Source organism: Stylophora pistillata, chromosome 5, assembly GCF_964205215.1.
Source record: "Stylophora pistillata chromosome 5, jaStyPist1.2, whole genome shotgun sequence".
Taxonomy (NCBI): Eukaryota; Metazoa; Cnidaria; class Anthozoa; order Scleractinia; family Pocilloporidae; genus Stylophora; species Stylophora pistillata.
Window position 1 is genome coordinate 1,170,154 of NC_142523.1, and position 21,742 is coordinate 1,191,895.

The window sequence follows — 21,742 nt, forward strand, 5'->3', positions numbered from 1 at the left end:
TAAATAATTTCATAAATGTCCGCCTTGTGTTAAGGCGGCTGCGAATAAAACATATCAAATTGTTTCCCCACTGCGATGGACATTTGTTTTTGTCGGTTCCAGCCTGGCGCGGCCGCTAACCCAGATGCCCTCCTGAGCAAATTTTCAAAATGGCGGACAAGCCAAAGAGAGAGATAAGAGAATCAAAGCGATTCTGCAACGAATACTCAGCATACACCCCTGTTAAAAAGGTCATTTCACAGAGAAAAGATACAAAATTGTATGATATTGAAGTCACGGAGGTTGACAAACCCAACAAGAGACTGAAAATTCACTACATTGGCTACAGCACACGCTTCGATGAGTGGAGACCCTTTGGGGTTCTGTCCTCGTGTACCGGTTCACAAGAGCCAATACAAAAGACCAAACAATACACAATAGCTAACCGATAACTTCTAAACGAAGAAAGAACAATAGTAATTCCCTTGTGAACCGGTACACCAGGACAGAACCCCCTTCGGGGACGGTGAAGCATCTGAATATTTTCCTTCGAAATTGTATAGATTAGTAGGCTGCAACAAAAATTTATTGGACGACGTTTAGGGTAAAAACAGCAATCTAACCTGAAAAAAATGTATTTATTCCGACTCTTTCGGAAAATAACTTTACAAATCTTACTTGTTTATCTCGTAAGTAAACGATGGTGAAGCGCTTTCCGAGCTACCCGATTCTTCTCTCACTGCTTTCACGCTTATAAAACAGGAAACGAGCAAAAGGAGGAAGGTGTGGCTGTTTTGACTAGCCATTTGACGAGGTTCAATCTGCTCCTTGTTCGACAATTTACATATCAAAACAAAGGAAATTTGTTCCTCTCTTTGATTTTGGCGGTACATTTTCAATTTGCGCTTGCGTAAGAGAGAAATCGCCCAAGACTCTTTGCTCGGTCTTGTTTTGACCACGAACGCCTTCTTAATTTTGACGGACCCGCTCGGGAAAAGGTGAAAATGACGAGGGAAAAACTTTACTTTGTAGTACGAAAATACACAAAATTGGAAAGTCATGATATTATAGTTCAATATTTCGGTGGTACATTGTTAACTTTTTATACAGGGAGTCGGCAAGATGATATAACATCCAAAAATCGCACTCGATTTGAGTGGGCCGATGAAGTGGGCGTGGTCACGAAATTCAGTAAGAGACTATTTGTACCCCGTGAGTTTGATATGAAGCCTATGTGTTTCCCAGCCCGTTGCCCTCTCGCAGTGACTGCGAGATATATTATTTAGTCTGTTCAGCCTATTATTTTAAATGGACAGATATAAATACTTTCTGAGTACCTCCGACATTTGAATATAGATGAAGTACATGACAGCAGTTTATTTCATCTCATTAAATCGCCCTTAAAGTTAAATCACCTTTTTTCCTATTAAAAAAGCTAGTTATAGATTTTGTTTTCTTCATGCCACGAAGAAATTGTCCGGCATTTTTTCTTTTAATGAATACGCGCTTATAAACTTGTCTAAAGTAAATTTTTGAAGAGATAATAGAAAATTCACTCGCAGGAATGTTTTTAGTATATACTCCCAATGACAGTTGTTTTCTCCAAAACAGCTTAAGAAATAAAGCTTTTTTGCAATTGGACACTGTCAGAAAAGATAGCCACATATCAGATTTCTACTCAAGAACTTCTATATGAATGATCACCCATCATGCATCACGGTGTGATTCACAGATCAATCAATCGCAAGATCTTATGATCTTATTAGTAACTCTCCTTATTTTCTGCCATACAATTCTCATGAGGTTAGTCGGGAGAATTTGGTTTTGGATCAACTAATAGTCTCTCAATTTATATTTTTCTTTACGTATTCTCATCACTTGCCTCTTTGATACTGTATCGATATTTTAAGGAGAAATTCTGTTTTGGTCAGTCAGGCGAGTTACAAAAGTAAGAACCATCTCGTGTAGGATGATTAAGCGCAACATTCTTAAGTTCCAAGTTCCAATTTTTATTTCCAAGTAAATATCAGGTGGTTATTACTAGGCTGGCTTGCAAATAGCGAAGAGCTAGTCGCGGCAAGCCAGACAATTGAAAAGTAATTTTACATAATAATATTCACATACAATCACAACATGACAGAGGAAAGAGGAAAACTACAGACTAAAGAGACTAGAGACTTCATACCCCACTGCTTACGAGGCTTGGACCTCAGCGCCATAACGTAATTTATACAATTCGCATTAACATTTCGACCAAATTCGAAGATTTCGCGAATATTTAATCAAAGGAGAGGTTATGAAATTTCCTATGATTTTACGACAAAAGCAAGTATAAGTAATCTTTCCCTCGTTTCAAATTAGCGCTTTATCATGTCCGTTGTACGTGAGTTATCAGGGAGCTTCATCAGCAAGAGCGACTCTCCTCTTAAGAAAAACAGCGGATAAAATTGATCGATATTTGTCCTAGAATTTCACCTATGCGTCAATATGTGGATTTTATCTAGTAACCTTTAGAGCTTCGTCTGCGGAACTTCTGAACGGTGGAAATGAAGCGTGAAATGTCGTCGTCGAGGTTCCCGTTCTTAGAAATACGGAAATCACAGGGCAATGTCGCGTTGCTGTTTTGCAGGCACATCAGGAAAAAAATGTACAGAATAATAAAAGGCACGTGTCAGGTCATTGTACCCGTCATTCTGAGAGTCTTGTCTAATCACGTCCTCGTTGCTATTGCTTTGCAGGCGGCTTAAAGTTTCTTTGAAACTGTGTAACTTAATGAAATTACCACATGAAGTTAGAATTTAGTCTCTAAGACAATAACTGGAGAACACGAAAGCCAACGAAACAGTCGCCTTGTAAAAAGCAAAACAAGTTATGCCAATTAACATGTCAGAGTGTTTCAGACATAGAGAGGAAGTTGGATGAAATGAACGACTGAATAACTTATTTATTCGCTGCAGCTTCCGCTTAATCTGAGTGAAAACAATTTTTCACGATGATGTTTTTTTTTTTAGTTTCAAGAAAAAAGGAAGTGATAAATTTTTCTTCCCAGAAATAACCGAACGCGGAAGGTTGTATTGTGTGACAATTTTACTATTATATAAGGATTAATTTCCAGTGCATTTGCTTGACAGACACAATGACCTCGGCAGAGGTACTTAATTCAGATATCAAACAACGCGCCCATGTGTCTACAATTCTAATAATGGTATGGTAATGGTGAAACGCTCGACTGTTTTCGTTCGTTTGTTTTGAGCAATTGAGGTGAGTAAGTTATTATTTCTAATTCATTCAGCACTTGGACTTGATTAAGTTAAAAAATTTTTACTTCGAAATATCAGTTGTCCTTACCGATTGCCATTCATTTTCACTGATTTTATTTCTAATAATCTAGCTCATTAAATTAGTGCATCAAAGCAATTCTATAGGTTGACAAGAAAATATAACAGATTTTAGATGAGATCAAATTTTTGGAAAATTAATTTTCACACCTTGATCATTTGCATTGTATCGTCGATTGCATAACATAGTATAGTGAGTTACATTATATGGCGTTGTTAGAAATATTTCAATGTTTATCTCGTTGATATAACAACTATGATATATAAAAATAAAGATTGTTTTCCGGAATATTTACGAGATAATTTTTGACATATCGAATCAGTTTTGTTTTAGGGCACGATAGTGCAATCTGGACGAGTAAATCAACTTTCATTTTATGTGCAAAGCAAATCATTTAACTGACTTCGTTGTTATTGTATCCCAAACTTTAGACGGGCAATACTGAAGTCATCTATTTTTGTTTGCTTACAAATCTGATGTGGTTTTAGAAACCGAAACTCTTATTATATTTTAACATAATCATCACCATAAATTGACTACGGAATAGAACACACAAGTCCTTCAGCACTTAGGTGAAAAATTAAAATATAATTTTTCACGGCTTCAGCGTCTCGCAAAACGATTTGTTATTTCCTTGCCAATCAATTGGAGGGAAACTATAATCAAACAGCTGCGTGCGTGCGTGCGCCGCTTCAACACACGCGGAAATGTAAAGTGGACAACCATGTTTTGCAAACCACAAAATTATTCTACACAAGCGAAGCGGAAAATGGTCCAAATTTTGTTGATGCTTAAACCATCTAATGCGCCGTGGCCGAGTAAATGTTTTGATAACTCCGACAATAAACGTAAACTTCCGGCACTCGGCTTCGTAGTAATCACGTGACACGACTCAAGGCGGAAGTACGCACTAAGATCAACAGATAGTTCGATAGTTTCGCTTCTACATGAAACCTCTGCGATTTGGCAATCAAACGGTGAGTGATTCTTAACTACTTATGGATTTGAGAGAAATTGTAGCTACGCAAATAATATGTTGCAGAAACTTACAAGGAAGCATCGATCAAAGATAACTTCACTTTTGTCACGTAATGCGGCATCAACGCGCTCGCTAAGTATTTTATCATTTGCAAATTATTTCAAGCCAACCTCCCTTTGTTTAAAGGGAAAGATAGTGTCTTGTCTTTTTGAGTTTCGAATCTGGGTAAATTGCGTACCATGTCAGTTTGTACGCGACAGGGATATAACTTTTAGCTTCGCTACGGTTCCACTTTGGAACGATTTGATTAACACTTACTATGAATATCTTATGACCTCTATATTGCTTTGGAGCTGTTGAAGAAGCTCGTTTAACTTTAGAAAGATTCCTTAACTCTCAGGCCACTAACGTGATAAAAGCATGTATAGTGAACTCATTCCCAAACGGTAAATAATCGGATTTAACCACTAACATTTAGATTTCTCAAGGTGAATGTTCGCAAAAAGCGGGTGTCACGTATGCCAAATGACAGCACTTGAGATCTTCAGCTTAACATTTGATGGTAACGATTTTGAAGATTTCTGACAATGTCTTTAATCATTTAAAGTAAGCAACAGAGTACCATGTAATACAAAATTATTGTTGTGATCACCATTACGCAGCTCTTTTTTGTTCCTTTCTTATTGCTTGTTTTAAATAACCATCAATTTTCCTGTACTTTTCCTTCACGCACGTCCGCTTTTATTCCGCAACTACCTTTGGTTGAGACGTATTAAAGTTTCCCAAACATTGTTACACTTCACTGCTCTTGCGACTTTTGCTCTGATTTAAGATTACTTGTAATTTCCTGTTTGTCACGGTTAATATTACTCTTAATGATTTCCTAGAAATCATATTCCACCGACCGGGAAGGGGTCAGGGAGAGTTGTCGTGACGATCCGGGCTAAATGATCCCTAATTCAGAAAAAGTCACTTATCTAGACTTACTATCTCGCTTTGTCATGCTGATTTAGGGGAATTGAATGATTACCTTGGGAATTCCGGTTTTAAAACCAACTCCGAAAAGACAACCTCCCTTAATTAAGCAGCTCAATAAATTGCTAATTAGATCTCGATGTAGGAGCTTGAAACGTATACCCCCAAGAAGAGGCAAGTTCACCAAGACCGCACGTATCCCTTGAAACAAGAACTTATACCTTGGATTTTGATCGGGAAGCTTGTAGCATGAGGTGTTTATCAGCTCAAGTTCTAGATAAACTAATACAAGTTTCGATAGAACGCCGATGAGCAACTGATATATCGAGAGAGGACCTTCTACGATATAGGAAGCATTAAACTTGAATTTGACCGCAAGCTGTAAAAATTCTGCTTTGAACAGAATACAAAGCTGAACCCCTCCGGGAAAATTCAGGATGGTCTTTCATGGTCAGTTATCTAGTAACATCACAGAAGGTCGTGAACGCCACAAAGTTATTTTTCTGTACTATGTTACTAAAAGAATATTCCTGTATTTCTTCTTTATGGAAATGGTTTTGCTTTCAAGCGACTGAGTCATCGATGGTTTTAGAATCGTAGATGCAAATTCAGTGCTTTTAGAAAGTTTAAAATGTGCATGCATCCCACAGCGAGTTCCGTTTCCAAGACTAATTAGCAGATTGAAGGGGTACAGATTTAGGGCCTGTTTAGTAGTAATTACTTTCAGTTAACAACAAGGTCACTGACCCATTGGCTGATCAAAAATCATGATTTTAATTAATCTTTTCCGTGTTTCATAAGCACTGAGAATTTGAAAAGTTCAGCTGTAAGAAAAAGAACGTCAAAGAAACTCGCTACACAAAAATTCTGAGGGAATCAATATTACTGCTTTTTTCGCTCATCATTGTTGGCCAATATTAGTCATATTACGTTCCAACGAAACGATAGGACACAATATAAACCTTGTTTTCTTTTTGGGTGACTGAATATTGTCGTCAATGGGTAGGAAACCTTTGAATCGGCAAAATTTGTTAAGGCAGACAAGCAACGAAGAGGCAATGATATACTAAAAGAGAAGAAGGATGAAAAGAATCGTGCTTTTAAACTTTAGGCTAAATTTCACAAAATGCTTCGATCCCTTTAGTTTAGTCTCTATTTGACAAAAAAAATTGTGTAATACACTTGAAAAGTAAGCAGATAGACAGTTGATTTTAGTGATTTAGAGTGAGCAAAAACGTGATATCTCTTTAAGTCGAGACACAAAGAGAGAACCGGAAATCTTATCTGCTTGGATAAATAATATATCAAACCATAAATTTTTTGCTTGATAAGCTTTGATCGCATGAAAAAGGTTGTATGGCGTAGTTACTGCACATAAGTCAGATCTGTGTCTTAACATGATTCAATCTTGTGAAAGTACATTGTCTTCTTTCCCGTCACGCATAATATCCAAAAATCTTTCACGTTCTAAGAAAACAAACTTGGGAGATCACGGATCACGAATATCAAAATCCTAAATTCACGTTTCACAGGAAGATGAATTGCGTCAGGAACACTTCATGTAGAACTGGAAAAGAAGACACTCAGATACTTCAGATGGAAGGTGCAAAAATGGAAATAATTTTATGGAACTGATGAATATTATAGAAGGAAAGATACAACAGAATATTAGAAATTGATCGAAATAACACAAGGGCTAGATTTCTTCTAATATCATGGCACAATTTTACATTTAAATGATTTTTCGTGCCTCCGAAATTCTAATCTTTAATTCAGTAAATTCGATCACCAATGTCTGGAAGTTCGAGAGTTTTGGGGGCATTGGAGACGGAATGGCGATATTGAAAACTTGACACCGGAAGAAAATCTTGTCCTTCAAGAAAAACAACCACTTTGGTCTTTTTAGCCCACGATGCTACCGTGATGAGTCCCTAAAAACAGATTAATTAGGCCCAAATTAAATCACACGCCAAAATAAAAGCCCAATTGGAAATCAAATTACTTCGATGCTGTCACTTCATTGCAATAACAACTCATATAATAACGCCAGTACGTTGATTTCGCGTTTTACTCAAATAAACTCGACCGTCAAGCCGAGCACAGCAAAAACGTAATAAAAGAATATACAAGTGTTTTTATTAAAAAAAATAGTCAGACGGTCAAAACAGAACCACAGTAGGGCGCTTAATTTTCCCCCGCGCAAAAATTGCAGGCGTTATTTGCAAGCGAGCTAACATAACGCGTGGCCATTTCGGTTGTCTCGGAAAAACTTTCCTTTGATATTGCCATAGGTTTGTGTGGTAAATCCATAAAACTGTTAAGATACTTTTGAAAACAAAAAAACACGTTTTTACTCATGTAAGCACGACGATAAGTTACGAAAGGTGGATTCTTAAAATAACTTTTGGAATCCGGAATTTGATTTCTCTGATTATTAATTAGTAGTATGAACTCGGAAATTAATCTCGTATCAAATCTAAGTGGCTCTACATCCTTTTGGTGGTAATTTAGTCGTCTGTCAAAACAAAATGAATGTTTTGTCTTTTTTAAAAAGGCCCCAAAGGGAGAAATGCAGCAATTATTGCTTGCTTCTTAATCTTCTCAAACGAATACGTGTCGTTTGAACACGGTGAAGCTTAAATGAGGTCACTCCGAAATCGAAACTGATCCTGACTGAGAGCAAAAAAGGAAGTTGTTTTATTCAATAACAAAAGCTAGAAATAAACTGAAAATAGTCATTTCTGTTCCCGTCTTGTTCCAGTTTACTCGTTCTACACAATCTCCCGGTCGTCTGTTTTCCGTGATCACAAGTCCTGGTAGGCAAAATCCCGTACATGCATTTCCTACTTCCTTTTCCAGAAAGTTGACTCTAGTTTTGGAATACATTGCATCATTTTTTTTATCTTGTGTTTTTTTTTTGTTTTTTGTTTTGTAACCAGTATTCTTTTATTTAAGACAACACTTCAGAGAGAATATATTGCATTGAAGTATCCTCAAGCCTGACTTTTGGAGCAATTTTGCTGGTAAGTTACCGCGACATAAACAAAAACTCTTTCTGCTTCCTCTTGAGTTGGTTCTTAATGTGAAGACGATGTTTTTTTTAGGAGATAAGTCGACACGAAAAGTTGTCTTACAGAATCGAATCCTCGACGAATTAGTTTCAATTACTCGTTTGAAGATATTGATCTATTTAACGTAATATTGTGATTCACCAATACATTGCCGAATATAATTCACAACGAGTGCCAAGAGATTTATTTTTCTTTCAAAGCTTCTCTCGTCAAACATAATGTAAAAATGAGCTGACTCTCCGAGATAAGTTCCTCAAGGACTTGATTCGTAAATTATCCTCGCCCTCCATGACTCTTTGACGGTTTTGACTCAAGCAAAATCAGCATGGTAGCATTTTTAGCGTTAGCAGTGATAATATTCTTCAAGTGGACTGTAATAGTATCTAAGCTCAAAGCTGTAAGTTAAAAGCCACAAACTGGTTTTTAAGGCTCGAAGAAGAAAGCAGAGAAACAGGCAAAGTAAATTGCTTCTTATGAACTTTTTTAGATTTATATTGTGTAAAATATTTACCATCATATATCAGTTCAGCGCAGTCACTGTGCGCGGTCAACAGAATATTGTTTGTTTTTTACGATAACAAAACCATTCGATCCTTTGTCTGAATCAGTTGTAACTTCATCTTTCCGACAATGTTGCAAAAAAACAATTTTATCATGTATAATTAAAAGATAGCAATGCGGGATTGTAAAAAATACATTACATAAAGTTTTTAAACATAGCTGCGGATGTTTTTCTACAGAAACCTAGTAGATGTAATTATTTTGCGAATGTACAGCTGTTTGCAAAAACTTCTTTCTGAAAATTGCTTTGATTTGAAATAAGACTGTATTTGTGGTGAGTCATCTGTAAAATACGATATCGCTGAGGCGTAAGAACTAGGAAGAAGGAAATACTTTTATCCTCAAGATCAGTGTAACCAGAGTTACCCCAAAATAACATACACATCCTTGCTCGTGTTCTTCCGCCAAAATTATATCGGAAATGTTGGGCTCTGTTTTTTTTTCTAGTTCCTGTATTTCGAAGGCCTTACATTTCTCGAAAACGTCTAACATGCCTTCGTCGATTTGAAAAGGGAAAGTGACAAAATATTTCAGTAAACCTTAAAGGTAGTGCACTCTGAAGGAAACACTGGTGTTAGATTCGATCGTAAGGTTCTTTCCTCTTAATAACTTAGAAAATCATTGCAATTAATCGCAAGAGGATGCAACTTTAGACTTTTCGACATCTCGACGTCTCGTTTATCATTCATTCCTATTCAGTCGTGTAACGAGAAACGTTCTCGTAAATTACTTGTATTGCGAGCGATACCATTTGGGAAGACGAAGACTGTTGTTGAAGTGAAGGCGGAAAGCACCATTTTTTATTTGCTGAAACATAATAAAGGTTTGAAACTACAATTTGACAAAGTGATCACTTTGATGAAATAATACTTAATATTTTCTTACCGTGCAGCACTGCGACTAGACAACTACAGTCAGAATTCGAAACGTTGTTCGTTCATCGGAATTCTGCAAGGGGTTCAACCATGTGTTTAGAAAGGAATAGAAGACAATGATGTTTTTTTTTTCTTCTTAAAAAAGAAATGCACTTTTATAATAGAACCAAATATGTTTATCATTTTTCTCTCCGTTCACCGTGTTTCTCGGCCTGAGAGAGCTTGGTACGGCAAAAAATCTTCTCTTCTTATCCTGAATGGAAGTTCGCCATGTTTGATCAACGCCACGTAAGTTGGGGCACTTGTTGTCTTGGTAACGCAGAGTAAAGTCAATAGGGGCTTATCACTTCCTTAGGTTAATTCATGCTGTGAGAAAGGATGGCTTTTTCATTTATGCAATACTGTAAACATGAATTACGTTTTCTTTGTTAACGTTCTCAGTTCACACAGTGATAAACCTAAAACAAGTGAACACGAAATTGGGTAAGTTGCAGAAAAAATTTACGTCTAACACTAATTACTTAACTTATTGGAGGTGAAACTGTTTATGACGAAATTTAAATATCACACGAAAAGAACTTAGCAGCCTCGTGGACCGAAATGGTAAAGAATGATTGCGGATACTTACAAAAAAATGATACTCAGAGACTTGGCAATGGAAGAGTTGAACTACATTATATATGAATTTGAAAAACACAAAGTCACTTCCTGGCTTGAGTTGTATTTGCACCACTTAAGATTCTCACAGGGGAATGTTTGTATACTTTCGGAGCTGTTTTACAATGGACTATAATTTCTAATAATTTCTTATTTTCTTCTCTCTTTCTCTCTCTGTCTCTCTCTCTCTCTGATAATCTCACTTCTATACGGTTTACCATTGTTTTCAGTTTTGCAACTTCGTGGCACTTAAGTTTTGTTTCCCAGACTTCTCAAGAAAAACCCTCCCCTTCAAAGGTTCCATTTTTTCAAAAGAATTGTCAGCAAACCCTTAGCAAATTCACACATGTAATTTCTGTGGCTTGGTCCAATTTAATTTTCATGCTTGATTTCAGGACATGGCTAATCCTTCTGTTTCTCTTACTCTATGTTCCACTGAAACATTACTGAAGTGACTTGGTTGGTGACTTCCAATTTTTACTCCTTTTCTTTGAGGTTTCCATCTCATGACCTGTCTTGTCTTAAAAGATTGTTGACATATTCATTTTCTTGGTGGATGGATTGATTCGGCCGATTTGAATAGTCTCTTTTTTCCACTCCATGAGATTTTCCAGACAGGCAAAGGTATGGACACTGCCTCCATGTCACCACTTGTTTGTCAAGGGAGTAAGTTACTGCCTTTTATCCACCTGCGATGGGGCATCTCAATTCCATTTTTATTTCATTAGTCCTTTTTTATTTCCCTTCGGGAAATGATCTTCTTCTGTTTTAACTGCTGGGGACCTAATTCATCAGTGTCCAGTCCTCGTTAACTCATTAAGCTTCTTTTACTTAGGTTTCCTACTTTTCTCATGGCGCAGTGATGAATTCTTTCTCTGAAGAGTCAATTGAAATATCTGATTAGTGTTCTTTTTATTGTCCAAATGCAACTAACGATCACATGTATGGTCGAATATTTGCAGCATTAGACCATAAAGTTTTAAACTTTGTTTTTTATTTTTACTCTTAAGCATAGCAGATTTTGAATGTTGTTTCAGTTCAGTGGCAGACAATTTCTATCCTTTAACTGTTTTTTTTTTTTTCGTATCTACTTAAAGTTTTTCAACTTGTCTTTGAATGAAATTTTCTTTTCCTTTTTTGTGAAAAAGTTTTTTGTCCTATGGCATGGCTTGGTTGGACTTGGTAAAGCATGATATGACACAGACTATCCAGTTTTACCTTTGTTTTCATGGAGTGGAGTAAGTTGACTATTCAAAGTCTTTCCCAGACTTTGATATCCATGGCTGGTTAGAACCTTTAATTTCTCTCACAATTTCATACAGTGCTTTGAACTTCGAATTTCATATCCCGCTTGTAATTGCTCATGTTTGTTATTGGTGTCCAGCTGCACCATAAAGCTTTTGTGTCACGTACAAAACTGTTAATGTTATTGAACAGCCTTTTAAGCACAGGCCGGCTCAATTATTTCGATTCTCTCTTTTAAATTTCCTGTAACCTGTTGTTTTTTTAGTCGTAAAAAGTTCTTCTCCGTCACTTTTTGATGATGTTAGTCATGTGTCTAAACCTGCTTTATTGAGTGAATATTTTGTTGTAACATAAAAGCTTTTAGATCAAGTAACCTTATGGCTTTTGTAGAGCATTCGTGGATTTCCTCGAATGCTACCCATACCCATTTATTTTGTCTGTAAAACGTGAATTCTAGGTTAGAAACACTACAGTATTTGATGGTAGACCTTTGCATAAATAAATTGACTGTTTAATCCAGTTCAAAGCTTTAACTCGGTTAAAGAAATTGTGTTCGGTAATCCAAATCTCCTCGAAGTGTTAAATTGAAAATTGAATGATAAAGCATATGGTAAATTCCCTTCTATCAATGGTTGTACACACAAAAAAATCCAGTTCAGAGCTTCAACTCGTTTAAAGAAATTGTGTTCGGCATTTCAAATCTCCTCTAAAGTGTTAAATTGAAAATTAAGTTATAAAGCATATGGTAAATTCCCCTCTATCAATGGTAGTACACACAACAAAAACGAAAGATCTGTAAAATGCTGTCAGCACGTTTCAAGCTTGTAACTTTAAGCATAGCTAGTGATTTACACACTGTCACCAGACGAGTTAGAATGAATCATTTACTGAAACACAAATGGGGCTTATGGTATCCCGGAGATGGCTTCTGTATAATTTGTAAATTAAGATTTATTTTCGTCTGTAAACACAAGAACTGGCGGAAGTATACGAGGTCACGTCCACTCCAACAGGATATAATCGTGACCAGTTCTTACAAATCTCCAAAATATATCGCAACTCATGTCAGGAGATAGCTGTGGAGACTTGAACGATGTTGCGCAGAGGATATTTACCATGATGTACTGAACGAAATATCAAACATTTAACCTCATCAATTTTAGCTTTGTCAGACACATTTTCAAGACACATTTCCACATAATGTGGAAAACTTACTTGTGTTATATGTTTTCGATCGTAAAATTTCCACACAAAAAAAACGCTTCTTGTCAAATTCTAAGATTAAAAAACTGTATCAACGAATCGCTAAGGCTTTCACTTTCGAGTAATACCTCGATTCAGAGTAAACATGAAATGTAGACTTAGGTATACACCCTTAGATACCTTATAAGCAGAATCTATATTTCCGGATCGCAATGTTTCGCTATCAAATCATTACTGTCTCGTTCGTCTGATGAGGGCTATTTCGTTCTCTCGGCCTGCAGAGAACCACAGATGTTCTGTAGAAGATAAGTAGGTCTCAAGGTAGGAAAGGTTTAAAAATTTAACTTACCCGACTCGCACCTGAATGTCGACGGCTAAGTAGAACAACTTTCTTCAAAAGAAATTTGCGTCGATCAAAACAGTGACGGATAAAGTCAGTTGTTGTACGATTTTTATTAGAAGCAATCAGGCTTCAGGATCCTGAGAAAAATCAAATCTTTCTGAAGTAAATGATGTTTTGCTCATAAGCATACTTTAAAGAAGGCAGCCTATCTTATTTCTCGGTATTTTTCTTTTAATATGATAAACACTACATGAACCTTAAGGAAATTGTTCTTGGTTAATGGTTTCGAGAGTGTACAGTTTGTTATCATCAGGAAGCTGGGAAGGGGTGTCCGGCAGAGTGAAGCAATTCAGGAAGTTATTATTATTCTCCTCGCCAGGAACAGTGTTTCGCATTCAACCATGTTAACTTGAATCCAGCGCTATCACAAGATACATAAACAATGATTCTCCACAATTGTGTAAAAGAAAATACAGTGCAGCTTTAATTTTATCCTCACAAACACACGTTTATCTTACACTGAGACAAGTTACAAACGACTTACTAGTTAGATGGCCGTCAAAAACTCTTTGGGCAAAGAGAGGTAAAGCTTATTGGAAAGGCTTTGATAATCCGTCTAACTACTTTTCTCTTGCATGCCATACTGTGCTGGCGCACTCGTCTTCTCGTCCTACGACAGGCTGTCTTTGTTTTCATGACTGTCTCGGCATAGTCTCTGAGCACCGGGTCGCGAATTACTTATTTTTTTTCCGTCACAGAAGCTGAAACGGCACTCAGACGCTTTTAATAGGACAGACCAGTTTTATTTTTCCTTTAAAGACAAGTCAGAGTCGAATATCATTCCTGCTTAAACGATGTGGCTTGCCTCCCAATTTGATTTCGTGACAATCGCCTAGTCTTCCTATGCTAAAGTCAATCGTTTTAAGCCTGGTAACCAATATACAAGTTACCAACTGGCGAGGTCTAAGCTGTTGTAGTTCCTTAGCTTCGCACGACAGCTTCAGAATATTTTGTCTTTTTTAGCAGTGAGACAGTGACATCTCCGTAAATAAATCGTTGAGATAATGATGGATTAAAAATAATAAGAATAAAGAAAACATATCAGGGCCCAATTGTTCGAAGGCCGATGAGAGCTAACCCAGGGTTAAATTTTAATCCAGGTTTCTATATTTCTCGGTTTAAACTCCTTTTTGTGATAATTTTCCTTATTCTTTTTATAGCATCAAATTATCAAATTGTAGACAAAAATAATAAACGCAGATTTTCTTTTAAAGCTTTCAGATCTGTAGTCAAATTTCACACTAACCCTGGGTTATCTGAAACCAGCATTGAACAACCCAGCCTAGGGTGTAATTGTCGAGGGGGAGGGGAGGGGAGGGGGCAGCTATGCTATAAAGTTTGAATGTAAAATGAGAGTATACCAAGTTATTTATACAAATCATTATTTATTGCTTTATCATCAATAAATAATAAAGTAATAATGGTAATAATAATACTAGTCATTACGGATATTTGTACAAGATAGTCCTTCAATAACTAAGTAATTTATCAAAGGGATCCTGTTCAAATTTATTTTATTTATTTATTTATTCATTTATTTATTTATTTAACGATTCGCCAAAGGCAGGGAAATTTACAATAGAAAAAGGTTGTCCCCTACTGGGTAAATTACCTTACCCTATCCCCTAAAAGCAGACAAAATGAAACCCAACCCACTTACAAGCCCCCATGCTAACAAAAAAAACAGTTGGTTAATCTCGTGCCCAGATCCTACCGTGTAACTGAAATGAACAACCACTTGGCCGTAAAAGGTCTGGATACGAGACAGAAAAGGAACTACTGTCTTTCGTCAAAAAACTAAAATCTTTCTTTTATCTAAGACTTAGCAAAGTTTTCAATCAAGACGACATCCGTCCTTTAAATTAGTTTGTGTAAAATGGCGTCGTTTCAAATTCTTGGACAAGGACTTCCTAAATAAAACCCATCGGGTATTGCTTTGTTAACGAATATACTGTTAATCGAAAACAGCAGGGTTTTTATTCATTTTTTCTTCTAATTAAATTAGGCCGCACAATTTTTACTTAATTCTATTTTACCTATAATATTGTTTATGGAGTTTTTACCCCTTAAGTTTGCCCCCCCTCCCACACCACCTTTTCGAGTTCGCCCGCTGAAGTAAAGGGAGTTCGCGTAAACCTTTAACTAGTTTACAGCCGAATCTTTTTCAACTCGTTTCCATGATGCGTACATATTTCTTTTCTGTCGAGATCGTATGTTTCGAGCAACACATACGCATGATTTGAACACAGTATATTCTATGTAAGGAAACAGTTGAAACATTCTGCGGGTAAACTGGTAAAGGTGGGGGCAACTTGTTTTATATGTTGCAGGGGGAAAAATTACTATGGGGCAAAACCTACATATAGGACTGTAAGATTAAAGTATTACTTTGACGTACATGTGACTAAACTGTATCATCTATCACGCAAAGAAATATGAATAGCTTTGTTGTTGCTTTTTTTTTACAGATAAAGAAACATTTATGACACTGTGCTACAATCTTGTAACCAGGCCTCCTCTCCCATTTGAACAACAGTCTTATTCGATTATTGAAAATCACCCAACAACTGCAGCTCTTTCGTTATTAAAGATGGCTGAAACGGGTGGTATGTATTTTTTTCCCATTTCAAGTATATGTATATAGGAGGGCAGAAAGACTTAAATGGAGGGGGATTGGAGAGAGAGAGAAAAGGTTCTTTGCGTACAACCCTTCCTAGTAACTTACTGTTCCGCTAGCACTGGTTCATTAAATTATTGATTAATTATTAAAAAATTCCAAGATTTTTCTTACAAATGGATGAGTGACTTTTTCCATGAAAGCAAGAGGAATAATTGACTCTAGCTTTAAGTTGAACCCCATTTTGGTTTTTTCGTCCTAAAGTTGTTGAACGTCCGACTTGAGTGAGAGTCGGACGTCTTCCGAGGTCCGACTTAAGTTAGAGACACTTCTGGTAAAGATGTAAAATTTCCTTTGTTCTTCGGTACTATAGCCTAAAAATTTAAAAAAAAATGGTTTTCAGGCTTAATTAATGCTTTAACAAAGGCAGTGCTTTTATTTTGCACGAGCTATTATCAACTTATACTATTTAACAAGGTTTCGAAAAATATCGTCATCTTCCTTTGTCTAGTAAATCAACTATGGGTCGAAACCGACGTTTTCTTGAATAATTGATCTTCAAAATGCTGACTAATTAAAGCTAACGTCAATAATGACGTCTTTAAGGTGCTTTTAGAACATTTTTTTATTTGAAAATTTTGCTTGTTTGCACCAAGTAGTGGTTTTTCTTCACCATCCTCCGCACAGTTCTGCATTTACTTACAGGCTAAATAAGATCAGATCTCAATGTGCGAGTAGTGTGTATGTGTGTGTGTGTGTGTGTGTGTGTGTGTGTGTGTGTGCGTGTGTGTCTGGGAATCTAAAAGAGCGCATGCGTGCTCATTTTCAGTCAGCGCTTAAATGCGGCACCTAAATAAAATGGATTAACATTTCTCTTAATTTTGCTGTTCTTTTTCGGTATCATTTTGTGTCCTAATTGCAGTTGTGTTCATGTGAAAATACTGCTAACCGATAAAAAAGCGAACTTCATTATGAGGCTTTTAGTCTGCTTTTAGTCGGTACACAATTTGAAATAATTCAATTTGAAATTGGGAAGAGGAAATAAAAATTACAGTTTGCGAAGGAAACACGATTGAAGTGACACCTTAAAAATTGATTGAAACCAAACACAACACACTCTTCCTCGGATGAAATTGAACAAAGACGTAAACAGTAATAGCGAAAAATCATCAAAATCTGTTGAGATGAAAAATAATCGCAGCTAAACGAAGAAAATTTAACGCCAAAACAATACGAAGAAGGAAACAAAACCTTCAAAACACACAAACGGTAGGACACTGAGATTATCTTAACATAGAGAATTTCAGGCAGCTTTCAATAGCACTCCACAAACGGTTCATTTTTTGTCGCTTCAGTATGATAATATTCCGGGTTTAAAAATAAGGAAAATAATCGTCCATCGTGTTTGTCAGGAAGCCAACAATAGGCGCAAACGAACGTCATTCGCGTTCTATTTCACCGAATGGCAGCTGAGTGCGTAGGAGACTCGCGCAAGGTTTTAATATTTTGGTTTAACTTCCTCCTTCTCGACCTCCTTCCGATCATTTTCACTAATATTGTTTCCTCTCCAAAATGATTTAAAGCGGGCTCACTATCCTTTTATACAGAAGAGTTTTCTGTTCGACGTAGTCCTTTTAAAACGAGTACAAGTTCACTTGAAAAACATCACTTTCTGTGGAATTTGACATGGCGAACATATTGAAGAAAACTTGCCCAGGTAAAGAATGGAAAAAACCTCTTAAATTTGATTTGTCTTTTAAAATTCAAAAAAGAGGATTTTTAAATTGTTCGAAAGGTCAAATGTGGGCACTTTTAGCGTCTGGAATATGATGGCCCGCACGTTCGACTATACAACGAAAAACAAGGTGGTTATGTTGACATTTCGGATTCTTGAAGGTTTGCCTAACAAAAATCGAAAACATAATTTTTTACTTTACTTTAAATGCATGTGGTTTTTTTTTTATTTTCTTTTTATTTCCCATGAGAGGATAGCTGGTGTGAATATGTGGTATCTATAGTGAGGAAGTCGATTTATGTAAAGTTCGTAAATGTCTGAAGGTGTTTTGGTTGCAAGTCTCCTTCATTAACAAAACCCACAAATTTTGCTAAGCCCTTGCTTTCAAGGAACTTCTATAGATTTTAAAGATCAGGTCAGATCAGATTTTCTAAGTTTCAGCTTTAAAGCATAACTTGGCATTTATAATGAAACACAGCGTTCTTTGATTCTGTCAAATTAATGTTTGTAAAAGGAGAAAAAAAATTAACACAATCGCTTGGTAAAAAATAATGAGATGAGAAGAAAGTATAGAAGGATTTTTGAATTTGGAAAGAAAATTATTTAAACTTTCCCCGATGTAAGTAACCTCACTGATGTTAAAACTAACGAGAGTGCTACAGTTCATATGTGACCGATTTAAAGAGGACTCATTCATAGAAAACTTTTCTATTGTTTTGAGTGTCATTCCGTATTAATTGGAAACAATGTTTTCAAGTATATCGAGGTGTAAACACTGCATGTGTGGGCGAGATCTGCGTCATTAACTTCGTAAAAGACGCGGTTAGGAGGTATTAAAGCTGCGCTCCTTTGTTTGCCTCGTGTTGGAATAAATTATGTAAACATTTCCGCTTTTTTTTTTTAAATTACAGTTTCAGATTCTCTCCCCAAGAAACGGGGAACATCCCGTAGTGCTGTCCACTTGTGGGAGTTTTTGTTGGAGCTTTTAGCAGACGAAAGATATTCTTCGCTGATAACGTGGACAAAACGGGAAAATGGAGAATTCAAACTTCGCAATCAGGAAGAAGTTGCGAAGCGCTGGGGTGAGCTGAAACAACGACCAGGAATGAATTATGATAAACTAAGCCGGGCCCTCAGATATTATTATCAAAAGAATATCATCAGAAAGGCAAGTGGAATTGTTTTCTTAATAATTTGTCTTGAAAAAGGAAAATAAGAAATATGAAATTTAATTCAGTTTTCGTCGAGAAAGGAAAAAACATAAGGAAATCCTAGTCTCCATAAAGATTCAACTTAATGGTCCTTTTTTCCTCTTTTCATATCTTGATATGCTGACTTAACGTTTTTTCCGTATCTTAAGGGGAATATGTAAAACTCTTAAGGGGTCTGCACCAACCGTGATGATTTTTAGTCGGTTGGAATCAATAACAAAATTCCCTGAACTCGTTTTATAGTTACCGGACACAAATAACTCTTGTCAAATGTGCTGCTAAAGGAGATGCAGACTTGCTATTGTAGCCTTTTACGTCAAGAAAAAGTCACAACTTGTTAAGAGTCGGCAGTTATTTAATACCGTTTCAAAGAAACAAACTAAAACAAGTGTATCGATTCGTAAAACAATTTTAAGCCAAATCAAGGAGAGCCTATACTAATGTCACACTCTGTATCTTCTATTTAAAAGTTTTTTTACGTTAAAATGACAGGTCAGTGGCCAACGGCTAGTCTACAAATTTGTAGATCTACCGTATAATTACAAGCCAATCAAAAATCTTTATGACAGTGGAATTCTGGAGAAGCACGACGAAACCAAACCTACAGAGAAGTACCAGAAGACCTCTTCTACACGAGAAGTCTTCCAAGTAATTTCTCATCCAAACTACATAACCACTCAAAACATCCCAAACTTCACAGATCCACAGGAGCCAATCAGAAGCAGGCATGATGTTCACGTGTCTCCTGTACGAAACGTGTGTTACTTTAATGAGGCGAGTCATGGAAAAAGGCACATTTCAGTGCCTGTTATCATGAAATGTGGTCATCCATCAGCTCTACCGCAAAAGGTGATCCCGGCCGATGGCCATGCGCTTGCATAAAAATTTTAGTCGGGTTTAGCCTGTCATAGTAGAGTAGTTTGTTGTAAACCGTAGGGATAATCATGTAAGTGTCACGCATTCTTTCATAAGTTTGGGATAGAACAGATGTAACGCAACATTTAAGAAGACACGCGGGTCACGATGCTCTTTGGGAAAGACAGCGTACTGCTGTTTTTAAGAATCGTTACAGTTTACTTCGTTCACAGTCTCTTCAACTGTTTTTACAACATTTATTAAATCATTCCTTATAGTTGTAAGATTTTTACATCATTGATTAACTCATTCCTCTTTAAGTTGTATAATTTTCGAAGATTCATGTCCTCTAAAACTAGTGTTGATTATTCTTTGTTAAAACTTTCGTAGGGTGATCTAGCTTTAAAAGTGTGGTAAGAAACATGAGTAAGTTAGCATGTTAGCTGTAGCAGGTGCATCGAGATCTAGGATCTGTTTTAGCCTTGTTTTCTTTTCGTGTTTGGAAAAATACGGTTAAACCTTTCTAGTACTGTAAAGGTTATCAAAAACCTGTAAGGGGGGGTATCGACCTCCCTTGTGATCAGAGCGTTCTCAATTACCACCCGCTACTTTAAAAAGTAATAATATATTTGGCAAGTCCTTCAAAACGTCGATCAAATAAACGTTTTGAGATAGCTCCCCTCCTCCCCCCTCCTCCCCCTCCTCCCCCCTCCTCCCCCTTCCTCCCCTCCCCCCTCCTCCTCCCCTCCTCCCAACCAACACGTATGGAATTAGGGCAATTCAGAACTAGTTTTCACGAAGGAAGGGGGGGGGGGAAGAGGGAGGGATGCCTATGCGTGTTTGATGATCGAGAAAATATTTTCTGAGCGTTAACTGTCAACATCTTATCATTTCTAGTTTGCTGTCAAATAGATTATAAAAAGTAGACTTTTATTGTACTCAGATCTTTATTCCGTATGATATTATCTTTTTAGAATTCTCAGCCTTAAATTTTTCTACATGCTATCTTCGTATCAGAGTAGTTGTCATAAATTAGTTTTTTCTTAGAACAATTTTTCATAACTGGAGGCCAGAATTATTATTTTGTGTTAATATACTGTCAGCATGTTCCACGCGTTCAGTCCATAAAACAAAGTCCGATCGTAAAAGACGCTATAGCAGCGAAGGAGTGGGAAAAGCGAGAGAGGTTTGGATTGAGTCGCATCGATCGTCGTTCTTTACTCAACTCAACCCAAACCTCCGTCGCTTCTTCTCTCTGCCGCAACTATCACCACGTTTCCTTTTTCGCTCTGTTTTACTGAGTGAATAGCTGGAACAGAGTAATATGCTGTAAGAGGAGAATATAGATTCAGACTAATTAACAGAAAAATCGTTTCGGAAGGAATATATATGGATATATAGACACGACAACGTGCTCTAGATGTACGATTTCAATCATTTCAGTTTTTAGATAACATTTCAGTGCATGCAGAAAACCAGTGTTGGTTTTTCCAGCTTTAATTTTTTGTATCTCACAAGGTAACTCGTGTAAAGATGTAACTTGTTTTAGCTGTCAAAATACAAAAAGGCCTTGAAAATAGTGGTACCTAAGTACAATAAAGAATTTTTTCTGGGAGTAAAGAAAATATGTTATCCAAGGTTTAATGGCGACAAACGATTGGAGACACCGACGTTCATTCATCTCCAGTGTCCGCGCAAATTATTCCCAAAATATATTCTAAAAGCTTTCCCTCGTTGATAGCTTGTGTTTTCCCCAAACGCATTAACAACCACACTACTCGAATACTCTTTTAACTACATTAAAAATGACACAGAGCGACGTAGCCGTCATGGCCTTTTAAGGCAGGTTGAATGATTAAAGTAAATTTAAGCCTGGTAAGGATGGAGAACAGCAACGTGGTTTATAAACAAACCCAACAAACAAACCCAATGATACGGTAGCACTGATGATATTCGCATCCTAATGAAGACCAGAGGTTACTGGCGCAAGGAAGCAAGAAAAACCGGTGACCCTATCGTTTGGCGTACTTACCGAGA

General features: G+C 36.7%; 1 protein-coding gene and 1 long non-coding RNA gene across 3 annotated transcripts; both read left to right on the forward strand.

Moving 5' to 3' along the window:
- Positions 1-3,084: 3,084 nt before the first annotated feature.
- On the forward strand, positions 3,085-21,330 carry LOC111330793 (transcriptional regulator ERG). 2 transcript variants are annotated; one of them, XM_022935742.2, is made up of 4 exons: positions 3,085-3,240; positions 15,756-15,893; positions 18,551-18,807; positions 19,343-21,330. In XM_022935742.2, exons 2-4 carry the CDS (start codon positions 15,770-15,772, stop codon positions 19,730-19,732), a joined length of 771 nt encoding a protein of 256 aa, XP_022791477.2. In that variant the 5' UTR covers positions 3,085-3,240; positions 15,756-15,769; the 3' UTR covers positions 19,733-21,330. The 2 variants fall into 2 exon arrangements, with proteins under 2 accessions (XP_022791477.2, XP_022791478.2); XM_022935743.2 differs by lacking the exon at positions 3,085-3,240 and adding an exon at positions 13,071-13,205.
- Positions 3,251-10,266, forward strand: LOC148729771 (uncharacterized). Its single transcript, XR_016002116.1, has 4 exons — positions 3,251-4,295; positions 8,034-8,088; positions 8,228-8,295; positions 10,221-10,266. It is a non-coding gene; the product is annotated as an uncharacterized LOC148729771 (long non-coding RNA).
- Positions 21,331-21,742: the final 412 nt, after the last annotated feature.

Bases quoted from the DNA above. Each gene is read 5' to 3' on its own strand.
- LOC111330793 (XM_022935742.2), top strand. From the start codon at position 15,770: ATGACACTGTGCTACAATCTTGTAACCAGGCCTCCTCTCCCATTTGAA. The intron at 15,894-18,550 runs GTATGTATTTTT...TTTAAATTACAG, and splicing joins AAAGATGGCTGAAACGGGTG to TTTCAGATTCTCTCCCCAAG. The intron at 18,808-19,342 runs GCAAGTGGAATT...TTAAAATGACAG, and splicing joins AAAAGAATATCATCAGAAAG to GTCAGTGGCCAACGGCTAGT.